Genomic DNA, 15170 nt, shown 5'->3' on the forward strand with positions numbered 1-15170 from the left:
GTTTTATTCAAGCCACGAAACCACGGTATGTTTCAGAGCTCGGGTCTTGCGCAAAAGTTCAAAGAGCAAGAACTTCAGACAAGTGTTTCAAGTGGAGCCCACTGGAACATCTTATGCTCATCGTTGGATGAAAGCAACCAATGATCACGGAGACTATTTGTGAGAATTGGCCTGAGTCAGATTGGACGCCATATTAAATTTGAAGTGAACAAAACTGAAGAAAGAACATAAAGATCGCTCGGTGTTGTACGATACTGTTGGGTTCATGCGTGTTTGATCATTCTGCCAAAAATCCAATGATAATATGTTTTGTCCAGTGAAATTTGTAGAAAGACATTTTCTAGTGCACTGATACAAAATATAAGGTAGCTGTAGAGCAAAGCATGAAAGCAGACTCGTAAAATTGTTGCTTGCTTAACACAGAATGCCCCTTCATGATATTCTGGTTCAGAAGTACCAATTGGTACTGACATTTAAAAAAACATCAATTTCCCGCTAACATTTAAGTTAAGTTGAGCGCGTTCTTAAACACCACTAATTTGTCATTGTGTTCACATGACTAACAGAAATGACTGTGATTGGTCGTGAAGGTCATCAGTTAACTCTGGAGCCTTTTAAAGTCATGAAGATCAGTCGAACCATCAGCGGATCGCTCATATGTCAGCTCATTGACAGACCAGCTGACCTTCACTGCTTAAAATGCTCCAGTGTGTTTATCTGTGTTTGAACTTGGTGGAGAGCGGTGAACTGATGACTTTCTTGGCCAATCACAGTCATTTCAATTGAGCACATGAACACAATGGCAAATCGGCAGTGTTTAGGAACGCGCTCAACAGCGCTTAAATGTTAGTGGGAAATGGACGTTTTTAAAATTTCAGTACTGATTGAAACTGAAATTCAGTATGGGGACAACACTATTCAGAAGTGTGTAAAACAAGCAAAAAAGAGCAAAATTTAGCAAAGATTAAATTGGTCATTTAAATGCACACTGTAAACGTGGTTAGTTACTTTGCTTTAAAAAAAGTGAGTAAACTTGTTGCCTTAAAAGCAACAAGTTGACATTGCTTTAAATAGTAAATACGTTGGAACAGTTAACTTAATTTTAATAATTTTGCATATAATCCATTTACTTCATAATTGTAAGGCAATCGGTTTATTCATGTTTTAAGCAAAGAAAACTAATGAAGAATATGCAAATGTACCATATAAACATACACACTCACCGGCCACTTTATTAGGTACACCTTACTAGTACCGGGTTGGACCCGCTTTTGCCTTCAGAACTGCCTTAATCCTTCGTGGCACAGATTCAACAAAGTACTTCAAATATTCCTCAGAGAATTTGGTCCCTATTGAGATGATAGCATCATGCAGTTGCTGCTGATTTGTCAGCTGCACATCCATGATGTGAATTTCCCATTCCACCACATCGCAACACCTTTGGGCGTATTATCTGCTGGGCATAGCCATCAGAAGATGGGTACACTGTGGTTGTAAAGGGATGGACATGGTCAACAATAATACTGAGGTAGGCTGTGGGTTTGACACAATGCTCAATTGGTACTAATGGGCCCAAAGTGTGCCAAGAAAGTATCCCCCACACCATTGCATCACCAGCCTGAACCATTGATACAAGGCAGGATGGATTCATGCTTTCATGTTATTGATGCCAAATTCTGACCCTACCATCTGAATGTCACAGCAGAAATCGAGACTTATCAGACCAGGCAATATTTTTCCAATCTTCTATTGTCCAGTGTTGGTGAGCCTGTGCGAACTGTAGCCTTTCTTGTTCTTAGCTGACAGGAGTGGCACCCGGTGTGGTCTTTTGCTGCTGTAGCCCATCCGCCTCAAGGTTGGACGTGTTGTGCATTCAGAAATGCTCTTCTGCATTCAGAAATACTCTTCTGCATACCTCGGTTGTAACGAGTGGTTATTTGTTGTTGCCTTTCTATCAGCTCGAACCAGTCTGACCATTCTCCTCTGACCTCTGGCACCTATAAGGCATAACTTCTGCTCACTGGATATTTATCTTTTTCTGACCATTCTCTGTAAACCCTAGAGATAGTAGTGCGTGAAAATCCCAGTAGATCAGCAGTTTCTGAAATACTCAGACCAGCCCGTCTGGCACCAACAACCATGCCACATTCAAAGTGACTTAAATCACCTTTCTTCCCAATTCTGATGCTCGGTTAATACAATCTGAAAGCATGAAATAACCGAAAACACCTGTGAATCACAAACTACAATCAATCGTTAATGAACAGATTTTATTTTACAGTAGCACAGCAAAATGTTCGCTGATTAGTTTTTGTAACAGAGCTTAAATTTTGTTAACTAAACAACCAACAACTGCAACTTCCAAAGCTACATGAAATATTAAACAGACTACATTGCCATATCTCAAATCCTTATAACTTGATCAGCAGCAAACTTTTGAGGCATTAGCACTGAACTAGCAGCCCTGTTGTATAGGCACTGATATATGAGGCGGCAAAGTTTGTCGAAAAAAAAAAAAAAAAAAAAGAAAAACTCCATCTAAGCTTGGCACTAACAACACAACAATGCGAGGACCTTCAGGCGCGCTCAGATAAGTTGGCACCATCCACGATCCACATGCCCTCAACCAACCTCTTCGCTCCATCAACCATTGGAGGGGAGCCGTGATTGTTTATTTACTATTTACAGAGGAAAAACCCCACTACTTCCTGCTCATAAATAATTGACATGTTTGAGTTGGATGAGGTACAAAGTCACACTCGCTCTCTGTCTTCTGGCCTTCGGGCTGTGTGTTTGTGGTGTGTGTCAGACTGAACTCTCCTCCTGCTTCAGCACTTTCTGCACCCCGTGTCTGTTCTGTCCCTGCCGAACTTCAGCTTATCCATGGAAATACAGAGTTCTCTTATGCTACATTCTGCTCAGCATGAAATTGGACTTCCAATTTTTTAGATTGTTGAGTGCACTGTAAGAAATGCTGGGTTCCACGCAATTTCTTCATGTTCTCCCAACACATTTCAATTAAGTTAACTTAATCGTATTTACAATCTTAAGTAGATAGAACATAAAAGAATGAAGTTGTTCACAAAAAAAATTAAGAATTGTGTTGGTTCAACTCATATTAAGCAAGCAGTTTGAATAAGCAGCAAAAGTAATTGTCTTGAGTGTGTCTCACAGCTAAGGAAGACTCCTTGAAAATAAGCAATTCCTTCTGTTTAAGGATTATCCTGCTAAAATAGGCACTATAGCTTATGACTTTTTGTTACTGAAGTGACTTACCTGGCAATGCTACGAATGCTTGTAGAGGCAGGCAATGTTTTCTGCGTTGTGTCATGCGACTTGGGGACTTTTCCCAGCTGATACCAAATCCCCAAACCATTCAGCTCTCTGTGGAAAATGATATAAAAGGTATAATTATATACATGTTATAATACTATGTATATGTGTAATGTGAAGTGGGCGCTGACAAAGAGAGTGCAGATCCGAATGCAGGTTTATTGAGAATGGTCAGGAAAGCAATGGTCAACACAGGGGTGAACAGATGTACACAGGAAATCCAGAGTCATAGTCAAATAACAAGCAGATGACCAGTAGAGGCAGGCAGCAGGCAACGTAAACAAACAAAACAAAGCAAGGGTTACACAAGACACAAGACTCAGCAAGATGTGTGTGTTTGAGAGGTGTATATATATATATAGTCTGTGCAATTAATCCTGAACAGCTTCAGTTGTGTCTGTTTGCAATCATGGGGATCTAGGTCAGAGTGGTGCATCACTGGAAATGTAGTTCTTTTGCTGGCAAATTTGTAGTTCTCCAGTGATCTGCAGCTGCTAGATCGCTGGTGATCCTAACAATGAGTAAGTTTAGGTATGTCCATATATTGATTGGCATGCATGTTCAAAATGTGAACAAATAAATAAATGTTTTCAACAAATAAATAAATGACCACTAGCATGATAAAAATGGTTCAATCAATAGTACTTTTTCTTATTCTTGGAAATGACATACAGTGTTAAATACACTAAAAACCCAAAGAGTTAAGGTAAGTCAAATCATTTGAGGAAACCGATTGCTATTGCTATCGCTTAAGCAATTTAAGCACAGTACAACCCGATAAATGAAGAGAACTCAAACCAACTGAGTACTGTAAAACCCAATAAGTTAAGGCAATTCAAATCGTTTGAGGAAACCGATTGCTACAAACCATTTGAGTTAAAAAAAACTTTTCAAAACTCTTTTCAAATGGGTAGAATTAACTTTCTGTAAATTGAGTTAACTACACTCATTTCATTTGATAAAGTTTACTGTTGGGTTTTACAGTGTCGTAAAAGTCTTTTTTATGCATTATATGTTAAAAAGGTTGGATCACACATAAAAAAAGTGAACATGGGTCACAAAACCAATTAAAAGTATATTTTTGAAAGCTGAGATTTCTACACCATAAGCCTTTTTTAAATGTATACTTGGTTAATAAATTATATTTGGACAAGATACCACGAACTGAGAGTTAAAAAAATCTGAATATAAAGAAAATTGTCGTTAAAATTGTCAAAATGGGACATGTCTATATTATAGGATTGTGCTGTGATGTAGAAAATATATATTTTGTTTAATGTGCCTTTCCAGAGACTTCATGACTAATTGGTCACCAATATTAGTACTTATAAATGGTATGTTTTTTCCTTACCTCCATCTATCTATTGACTTATTTACTTATTTTCTTATTTTTAAGGATTACAAAAATTGATATAACCCGTTGCACATTTTTTTGTAAAACTTGCCTTTTGATTATGTCTGTAAAAGCACATCGTACATTCATTTTGATAACCTTTAACATGTTAAAAAAAATAAAACATACAAAAATAAAATTGTCCAAATGTACAGATTTGATATATTTACTGTAGTAAATTTAAATCTTCATTGAACACAAACTTCAATTAAAATTCTAATGATTTTTGGCATAAAAGAAAAATCTATAACTTGACCCATACAGTGAATGTACCCATGCAACATAATTCCAGGTCACATATGATTAAAAGTAACAGTAAAAGTAATATTTATATAAGTTACAAAAATATCTTGAATTATTTTCTGAGCATTTAAAAGCATGCAGAACATTCTACTAAATCCTGAACATTAATAATAATAACAGTTAACTAACAGATAACTGTTTTAAACACTGATAAAAATACAAAATAATATAAATAATTAATAAATAAATAATTTTAGTTTTATAGCAACAAATCACCATATTCAAATCATTATGTTGAAATCTAATACATAAACCTGCAATAGCAGCCAAACGTCTTTTACAGACAACATCTTCCTACTCTATATAGTATGAAGCATAAAAAAATTGCCATTCAAATACCATCTAATACCTCTAAGACATGTCTTGCGTGGCTTTAAACACAGTTGGAAAACCTACACCAGAAAAGCAGGTTCCCATAATGCCTATAGCAGGCCGCAGGCACTGTGGGGCACCAGAGGAAACACAAGCCGGTCAAAAAAACACCGGCAGACCAGAACAACAATCCACTTCGCTTAAAAAATGACTATTCAGACAGCATTATAAACATGGCTCCAGGATATTTACTTTGGTACTACTTTCCCCCTCAGAGGGAATAGTGACTGAAAAAACATCCACATCAAACGCACACAGAAATAACTCTCATGTTTGTGATACCAGCACGCTGGCTTTATCCAGATATATGATTTCTTACCCTATAAATGTATAATTAGCGAGGCTGTGCTTTGATTTTCCCTGTATAAGCACATCGCAGATCGCCGTATCGGTGCTGTTTCGGGGGACGAACTTCACACACAGCCGCTCCTTCCTCAAAGCCTGTTCCTCTGAGACAGAAAGAGAAATAACAGTCATAACATAAACAGCCCTCGTTATGTCTTTCATTTATCAGCAGTCTCAAAACATTTACACCACAATCCATATGTGCCCTTATATCTTTCATAGATTCAGAGCTAAAATCAATGCGTCAAACTTATTTCCTTGACCTGCTTGTATTTGGGAAGATGTGTAAATAATGACATAACAATGTGTTTTCATAAAATATATATTTCCTAATGGTGTATTTAGACAGAGATATGTGCATTAATATTTGAACACCTTATAAATGCAACATTATGTGCCTTGAGGATCAATAAAAGGATATGTATGAAAACCTATCAAAATTACATTTTAAAAATGCTTTTGGGTGCTGGATGTGAATTTTTAGATTTAAAGGATGTACTTGAGTATATAGAGAGTCAACTAAGAATTTCACAAAGGGAAATATAATATGATCCCATAGGGAAATGTAACCATTCTGTTTTGAGAAGTTAATGGATTATTTGTATGAGATTAAATGTTTCTATATATGTCGATGAAATTAAACATGAATATGCTTAGCCTAATCAGAACCTTAACTTGGGCACGATTATTTTGCACAGAAATGTATGAGAAATATTATATTACTACCTAATTTTATTTATTTATTTATTTATTTATTTATTTATTTATTTATTTATTTATTTATTTATTTATTTATTTATTTATTTATTTATTTATTTATTTATTTATTTATTTATTTTTATTTATTCATGTATTTATTTATGTACAGTGTCCTGCATAATTGAGTACAGCCCATTTTGAAAATGAACATTATTATCCATTTCTCAGTGAATATAGGCAATGTATTTTGGTGCATTAAACAAGACAGATTTATTAAACAGATATATTTATTAAAATAATATTGTAGTCACAGAACATCTTTAGAAATGGAAATATAAAACTAACAGTCCTCATTTCATTACTTGAGTCATTACATGCAAAAATGTTGAACTCAATCAATCTAATCTGTCAAGCTAATTTTATTAAAAAATGTAAAAAAAAAAAAAATCCTCAAAATGTCTACTAAATTAAACAATTTCAAGGCTTACAGTCCTGTGTATGTTGGAGGTTCAATATGTACTGCAATATTGTTTACAGTTGTGCACAGCTCCACCCAAAGGAAGTTTATGTTTGTTGTAAATAAGGGTGTATTTATTATTTAGCAATGCTGTGAATATATTAGAATTGCAAAGAGTATATGCAGTAAAAATGTGAAACATACATATTTAGTGTCTTGTGCTCAGATTCCTCACTAAATGCAGTGATGTCTAACTTTACTGTAGTTTTCAAATGGCTGTGCAAATAGTATATAGTGCTGTCTTGAGCATTTTCAGGAAGTGTCACCAAAAATTGACATTTTTGCATTGGAAAACATTTACAGAGTAAACTGTCATGATGAAAACATGACAAAGCCATATGACTATCTTGTTCATAAACAATGGTGTCAGGACTTTTCATCTTGATGACACTGACACTGTCATTTACATAAATACTTGCTTTTGAGGAATGAGCTCTCCATTTTGAGCATGTGATATGCTTTTGCAGGTTATCAACTAGGTTTTGCAGTTTGTACTAATTGTTTTGAGAAATGCATTAACTGTTGTGCAAATGTAAACAGTGTTGTGAGAAATGCACCAAAGCCACTGAGAAAAACTGTGAATCAAACATATAAGTACAAATTAAATTGATGCAAATGAACATAAATTAGTAAAGAAAGAAAGAAAGAAAGAAAGAAAGAAAGAAAGAAAGAAAGAAAGAAAGAAAGAAAGAAAGAAAGAAAGAAAGAAAGAAAGAAGCCAGGCAGGCAGGCTGATAGACAGACAGACAGACAGACAGACAGACAGACAGACAGACAGACAGACAGACAGACAGACAGACAGACAGACAGACAGACAGACAGACAGACAAGATAGATAGATAGATAGATAGATAGATAGATAGATAGATAGATAGATAGATAGATAGATAGATAGATAGATAGATAGATAGATAGATAGATAGATAGATAGATAGATACAGTAGATAGATGGATATACGGATGGATATATAGTTATATAGATAGATAGGTAGACGGATAGACAGATGGATGGATGGATGGATGTATAGTTATATAGATTGATAGGTAGACGGATGGATGGATGGATGGATATATAGTTATATACTGTAGATAGATAGGTAGAAAGATGGATGGACTGATGGATATATACAGGTAGTTATATAGATAGATAGGTAGACGGATAGACAGATGATGGATGGATATATAGTTATATAGATAGATAGGTAGACAGATGGATGGACTGATGGATATATAGTTATATAGATAGATAGGTAGACGGATAGACAGATGGATGGACGAATGGATATATAGTTATATAGATAGATAGGTAGACGGATAGACAGATGGATGGACGGATGGATATATATGGTTATATAGATAGATAAGTAGATGGATGCATGGATGGATGGATGGATGGATTTGATTTTTGATAAATCCACAGCATCTGAAAGAGTGACAACTTGTGAATCATTTTTTTTTTCTCGTTATATTTACTTTTAGACAAACCATATTTCTTTTATCAGCAACACACAAGCCTCTCCTACAAATGAGCACTGAAAGTATGACCACCGGTTCTATGCTTTCTGTGCAGTATTGCCAAAAGTGCCAGGAGTAAAAATGTTACTATTTACCCCACCTGCGGGGCAAGTTGTAACAGACAGAGGGTTAGTTGTAACGCATGCTTATAAAGGCAGATTTCACACAATTCATTTAAATTCAGTTTACTTTAAATAGTATATTTCCTCAGTTTGTATTCCACATAGCACAGCATGTTTATTTATTTATCTATTGGATAAACACATTTGGATTTATTTACATTATCATACAATGCATTTATTTGCATTATTAGAAATAGTGTTATTTTTTCTATTGAAAATCTTTTCTATTTAAAACATCTTTATTTAAAAAAGTTCTCAACATTACACTCAAAATTCAACAATTATTTTGTTAGTTTAATTTGTGTCCAATAGTGTGTGGCTTATTTGTAACACCCTGTTACAACTAACCCCGCTGTGTTATGTTTTCCTCAAAACTGGCTGGCAGTCACTGTGTGTTTTTTTACATCTTTCAAAATGTTTCCATCTTTTAGTCTAGAAGATGGTGATCACAACAATATAAGACTGTACGCACATACATACATTTTTACATAAAAAAATATAGAGTGTAATAAGAAATACTTTTATGCTGCAAAAATAGTTTCTTCTGTGTTTCTCATCCAAATTTGGATGAACTTTTTCAATAATTGGCAGGAAGACGTCTGCCGACACTGTTGTGAAAACCTCAGAAGCTGGTTAACGCTAAACAAATACCTTTAAACTGCGTGTTACATTTTACTCCCCGTTACTTTGTGCCCCGTGCTCCCCTACTTCCTAAAAAAAAAAAAAGAAAGAAAGAAATGTCCCTATTTCCCCACAATTTATTCCAACAGACAAGTTAAAATATGCATTAATATTTAAAACCTTTATAAATGCAACCTATATGCGCCTTAAGCCCAAAAACATCACAGCAGTATATGAAAGCCCATCATAATTACATAAAAACGCCACTGGGTGCAAGAAAGGAATCTTCAGCATCAATGATATAACCAAAGTGACTGAGAATGAAACCACAATACAGTGGCGGTGGCATCTAATAAACATGACTTTACCACAATAAAGCGGCGCATTAAAACCAGCACCCGACGAGACTCCATCTTCCTTTTTTAGCAATTCCTACCAGACTGGGCCATATTACTCCTGAGCCCGTCCCATTCGTTTCGAGGCGGCGTCAGGGGCGAGGGCCGTGTAAATGCAATAATAATGAAAATAATAAACATGCTGCCCTCACTCTCGATGCCAAAAGAATATTGCGGTGAGAGGAGAAGAGAGAAGACGAGAAGAGGAGAAATACGTAGCACTCAAAAAGCACTAAAGCATCAAGGGAATGCATTTCATTAATATTAGATAACCACCATCCACTCCCGCTCTGCACAAATAAATACATAAATAAATAAGCACATCATAAAGAAAAAGCTGGGTTCTGGCAGAGATAAACAATGACTCATCGTTCTCCTCTCCTCCTTCCTCCGGGGCAAAATGTTTATTTTACTCGCTCGCGCTATCATAAATTAAGCTAAACCTGAGCCCATGAAACATTCACATTCACAAGCTCTGGAGAAGCGCTCCCTCAGGATGACTACAGAGAAGAGAGAGAGTGAGAGAGAGAGAGAGAGAGAGAGAGAGAGAGAGAGAGAGAGAGAGAGAGAAAGAGGATGAAAGAAAGAAAACAGGATTTTCTGAAGGAAACTGTGCTTACGGCTATCCATGGTGTCTTGGATGGGAGTGAAGCCCTCTGGCAAACAGTCCTTCAGGTCCATCAGCTTCATATCCACCACCACGTTGCATAACTGCTTCTGCCACAAAATTTAGGGATATAATCATGATTAAACCATTATGAAAGCATTATGCCAATGAAAGCACTTTTCCAAGACTGCTGAAGTTATGTTTGAAACCAGCCGCGTTTCAATTATGCATGATTCGCACCTGGGTCTGAGACCAAAAGTGTTTTTTAAGCATCAAAACAATAAAAGTGTTACACTGATTTAATTGTTATCTCTTTTGGAGTGTGTTAGGGCTGCACAATATATTGTTTCAACATCGATATCACAATGTGCTCATTTAAAAGTCACATCGCAAAGATATGCGATGTTCAGTCTGAATTATAGTTGACAAGGAGCCATAGAATTGTATTTAATAACTGTTACTTATATGGAATTAATATGATTTATGCAAAAAATACATATAAAAACAACAACAACAACAAAAAAAAAAAAATTCTCACTTAGAATGACTAGAAGTCTTGTTTCTAGTCTAAATATCTACATGTCTGTTCATGTCTACATCTGTTCAGTAAAGCATACACTTAGTGCACCACTTAGGGGGCTTCCACACAGGTTCTGCATCTTGTTTATATACACTATGAACAGCAGCTACGCTAATTATTTTCTTTATTCTCCATTTCCTCCTGGGGATACTCTTCCCGAGGCCCTCAGACTATGCAGAGTCACTGACTCGATCCAATACCAACGACGAGATGATCCCAAGGTTTCCATATCCTGGACCAGGCCGTATCCTGAGCAGCTACTGTGGTGGTCATGGAGGAGTGGAGAACATGAGACTGAAGCCTGTGACGCTCCAGAGACAGACGAGTCTTCGCTGAGGCCAGCTTCCAGCCTCCGCCACTGAGACTGCAGCTCTGCACAAGACGTTTGGCCAGCGGAGAAATTAAAATGATCGTGCCCAACTGAGCCTGGTTTCTCTCAAGGTTTTTTTTCTTCACTTCCACCATTTAGTGAAGTTTTTTTTCCCTCTCCGCTGTCGCCACTGGCTTGCATGGTTCGGGATTTATAGAGCTGCGCATCGTTGGATTTGCTCTTCAGTGTTTGGACTCTCAGTAGTGATAATTAAACCACACTAAGCTAAACTGAACTGAACTTAAACACTACAAACTGTTCCTAGTTACTATGACCTTTTATGTGAAGCTGCTTTGACACAATCTACATTGTATAAGCGCTATACAAATAAAGATGAATTGAATTGAATTGAATTGAATTGAATGTCAAAGTGAAAACAAGATTATTTCACTTACCACACCGCCAGATAATCTCCTTAAAAAAAAAAAAACTTTCACAATTTCTTCTGACGGTGAAAACTAACCAATATTTTTACTTTGTCTAAGACTTTTATTGATCTTTGGACTAGAAATAAGACAAAACAAAATCGTCAAATAGAGCTTTTCAAACCATCTTGTAAAACTGTATTCATATTGTAATATTTATCACAGAAAAATAAAATATCGCAATGCCAGATTTTTTCCAATATTGTTCAGCCCTTAGCATGTGTGCTGATTTATTTATAATTTTTTTTTTAGCTATCAAACATTTTCACCCACTTTTCAGTGTCATTATTTGTAGCGATAGTTTTAGTAAAAATTTATAACAATTTAGTTTAAGGAGGGTTGGGCGATGTCGACCAATTTGGCATTGTACGTAATTATTTAATTTATAATGAATTATATAATTGTAGCCTACCGTTTCAACTACCTGACCCGCATGCTCTTTGTTTTACCCATAACAAAATCTTAAATAAATAAAGATAAGTTACACAAACATTACCACCTGTCAATCACTTTTTCCGGAACTCTGGCATGAATAGGCAGAGTGATCAGTGTCGTTATAATGGCGTTGACAAACATGGTAGGTAAAAAGGTGCACAACCAACAGCAACCAGCCAACAGTTCTTGAGGTTTTCGCTAAAATGACTAAGTACAAGCGTGAATGCGAAAGATTGAAGCAGTGTACTGACGCTGTGACACATTACCTGATAGATTTAAAAGTCGTTAGATAGACACAAGATTAATTAAATATCATGTTTAACAACTATAGTGAGATGCCAACGGTCGGTGTCGCTCGCGTAGATGGAGATTGCCGGAAGTCGCTCACTCTCCATAGAAATGAATAGTTGCTTGCCGCTTTGCTACTGCGAGTCACTTGTAGTGTAAATGAGGCTTTAGTGTTAAAACTTGTTCTTTTATATATTCAACTAGTATAGCTCCGAATAAATATGCGATATTATTTCACCCATTTTTGGCTTTTTCTTTCCCCAAATGATCCTTTGAAACGTTGAAGCATTTAAACATGAATTTCAAATGCTTTCCATAGATATAAAATACCTTCTGTGAATTTATTTATTTATTAATTTTTTTTGATGTAGACACCAAAACGGTGGCGCCTCGTCTTTGACCCACCTACAATAAAGAAGGCTGCTGTAATATTTCGCACACAGATTTGTTGAATTGCTGCCCTCTTTTAAGCATGCGAGCACCTGTGCGCTAGCCATCATCTTCAGACATGGCAGCCAGCGCTCGGGCCAGTCGGTGGCAGGCCAAATTGCTTGTGCTTCAGAACAGGGAGTACTTGAAAACAATCAGGAGCTGTTTAGTTGACATTTTCAAGCATGACTTTTTCCCTCTGCCTTTCCAGCCTGCACTCATTACGCTTCCATTTTTCGCGGTAATAAATAGCAATAATGCAGCAAAAGCCCTGAAAGAGTGCAGCAAGCGTGGCGTGACGTGATGAGTCCGACATTCTGGAAGCCGTCGCTACTGTTAGCCGGCAGTTATTACCACTATGGACCATTTTTATTCATAGTTCTGACTGGAGGGTACAAATATGGATGAATGCTATTACTATGCATGAGGTTTTGTTTTTTTCTTAACACGTTTCTTTTTTTTTTTTAATAAAAGATGCGGGAGAGATTTTTCCCATCAGGACCTGACAAAGGGCCATCTACCTCCAACCCTGAGTATGATAAATCACAAACTGTTTACTTCCCACCACATAATTCACTGGCTAATTCTGTAGAATCTGTTTTTGTCATAGACAATTACAGTGGGGGCCACTTTGACTGACAGACAAAATAGCCTTTGTTGATGGCGCTGCCATGTTTTATTAGCGTCAGGGACTTCAAAACAGTGCAGACACACATTTTAAGACTCCACGCTGGAGAGGTGGCAGAGGGGACTGATGTGCTACATACTAAAACTGCAGCTCTCATTGAACTTGATCAAGAGGCAGGAATTGACCTGAGTAAACCAGCCACAGTGGTGCTTTGCTATGTCGTTTCTGAATCTCAGAACTTTCCCGGAGGTTAGCGTTTGAGCAGGCGCTGTCTTTATTAAGATATGTTCACTGCTTTACAGTGGCCTGGGATGCATTTTTGATGATGATAATTAAATGATTAGTTAGCACACCAAATGGAAATTCTGCTATTAATTCCTCACACCTTTGTAATAACAATCCCCTGAGAAATTTGTCCATCAAGTTTAGAAAAGAAACCAAAAATATTGTCAAAACATTCCATGTGACAGTGTTTCTGTAATCACATAAAGCTCTAAACATCATTTATTCATTCATTTACGTTTCGGCTTAGACCCATTGTTAATCAGGGGTCACCACAGTGGAATGAACCACCAACTTATCATCAAATAATAATAAAAAAAATTGACCAATAATGCACCAAGAATATAACTCACTCGACATAAACACGCTGTGCTGTTCCATAAATTCAATGTGTTTACGAACACATTCACATGCTGATGTTTAATCTAAAGATACACAAACATGGACATATGTACACTACAAAAGTCTTATCGTTGATCCCAGTTGTAAGAGCAGCTAATAATAACTTGACTTCTAGTTGATCATTTGGAAAAGTGGCAGAAGGTAGATTTTTCTGATGAATCATCTGTTGAACTGCATCCCAATCATCACAAATACTGCAGAAGACCTACTGGAACCTGCATGGACCTAAGATTCTCATAGAAATCGGTCAAGTTTGGTGAAGGAAAAGTCAAGGTTTGGGGTTACATTCAGGGGGCGTGCGAAAGATCTGCAGAGTGGATGGCAACATCAACAGCCTGAGGTATCAAGACATTTGTGCTGCCCATTACATTACAAGCCACAGGAGAGGGCAAATTTTTCAGCAGTATAGCACTTCTTCTCATACTTCAGCCTCCACATCAAAGTTCCTGAAAGCAAAGAAGCTCAAGGCGCTCCAGGATTGGCCAGCACAGTCACCAGATATGAACATTATTGAGCCTGTCTGGGGTAAGATGAAGGAGGAGGCATTGAAGATGAATCCAAATAATCTTGATGAACTCTGAGTCCCGCAAGAACGCTTTCTTTGCCATTTCAGTTGACTTTATTAAGTTATTTGAGTCATTGCAGAGATGTATGGACGCAGTCGTCCAAGCTCATGGGAGTCATACACAATATTAATTCAATTTCCACTGCATCATGACTTTATATTGTATACTGTACATTATTTCTGTTAAGTGACAAGACTTCTGTCTAAGCAAAGTCAGACCTTACTGTCCTAATTAAAGAATTAAAAATCAAGACATGATCATATTTTATTTTAGTAAAATATGCGTAATCTAGATGCTTTTGTATTTTATGTAAGCCACTTCAGATATCAAATGATCAACTAGAAGTCAAGTTATTGTTTGTTGTTCCTAAAACTTAAATAGGCGACAAGACTTAGGTAGTGCATACTGCAATTAGGGGCTTTAATTTAATTCCAGAAGTAAATGCTTTTATAGAATCTCAAGACATGTTGTTTTCCAATATTGCTTAATATATCTGCTTTATGAAGATTATGTATCTGCTATGTTTCATTACATTTTGAGACA

General features: G+C 36.5%; 1 protein-coding gene across 2 annotated transcripts in view; it reads right to left on the bottom strand.

The window, feature by feature from the left end:
* The window catches only part of mvb12bb (multivesicular body subunit 12Bb), a 138289-nt gene that overhangs the window by 96275 nt on the left and 26844 nt on the right, over positions 1–15170 (bottom strand). Inside the window, exons 4-6 of one of the 2 annotated variants that reach the window (XM_056463276.1) lie at positions 10236–10329; positions 5721–5850; positions 3277–3384 (exon numbers count right to left, since the gene is read on the bottom strand). In XM_056463276.1, the coding sequence (XP_056319251.1) occupies positions 3277–3384; positions 5721–5850; positions 10236–10329 (332 nt within the window). Of the gene's footprint in view, positions 1–3276; positions 3385–5720; positions 5851–10235; positions 10333–15170 lie in introns of both variants that reach the window. The other variant, XM_056463275.1, reaches the window with a different exon arrangement.

This window comes from Danio aesculapii, chromosome 8 (genome assembly GCF_903798145.1).
Source record: "Danio aesculapii chromosome 8, fDanAes4.1, whole genome shotgun sequence".
Classification (NCBI taxonomy): domain Eukaryota; kingdom Metazoa; phylum Chordata; class Actinopteri; order Cypriniformes; family Danionidae; genus Danio; species Danio aesculapii.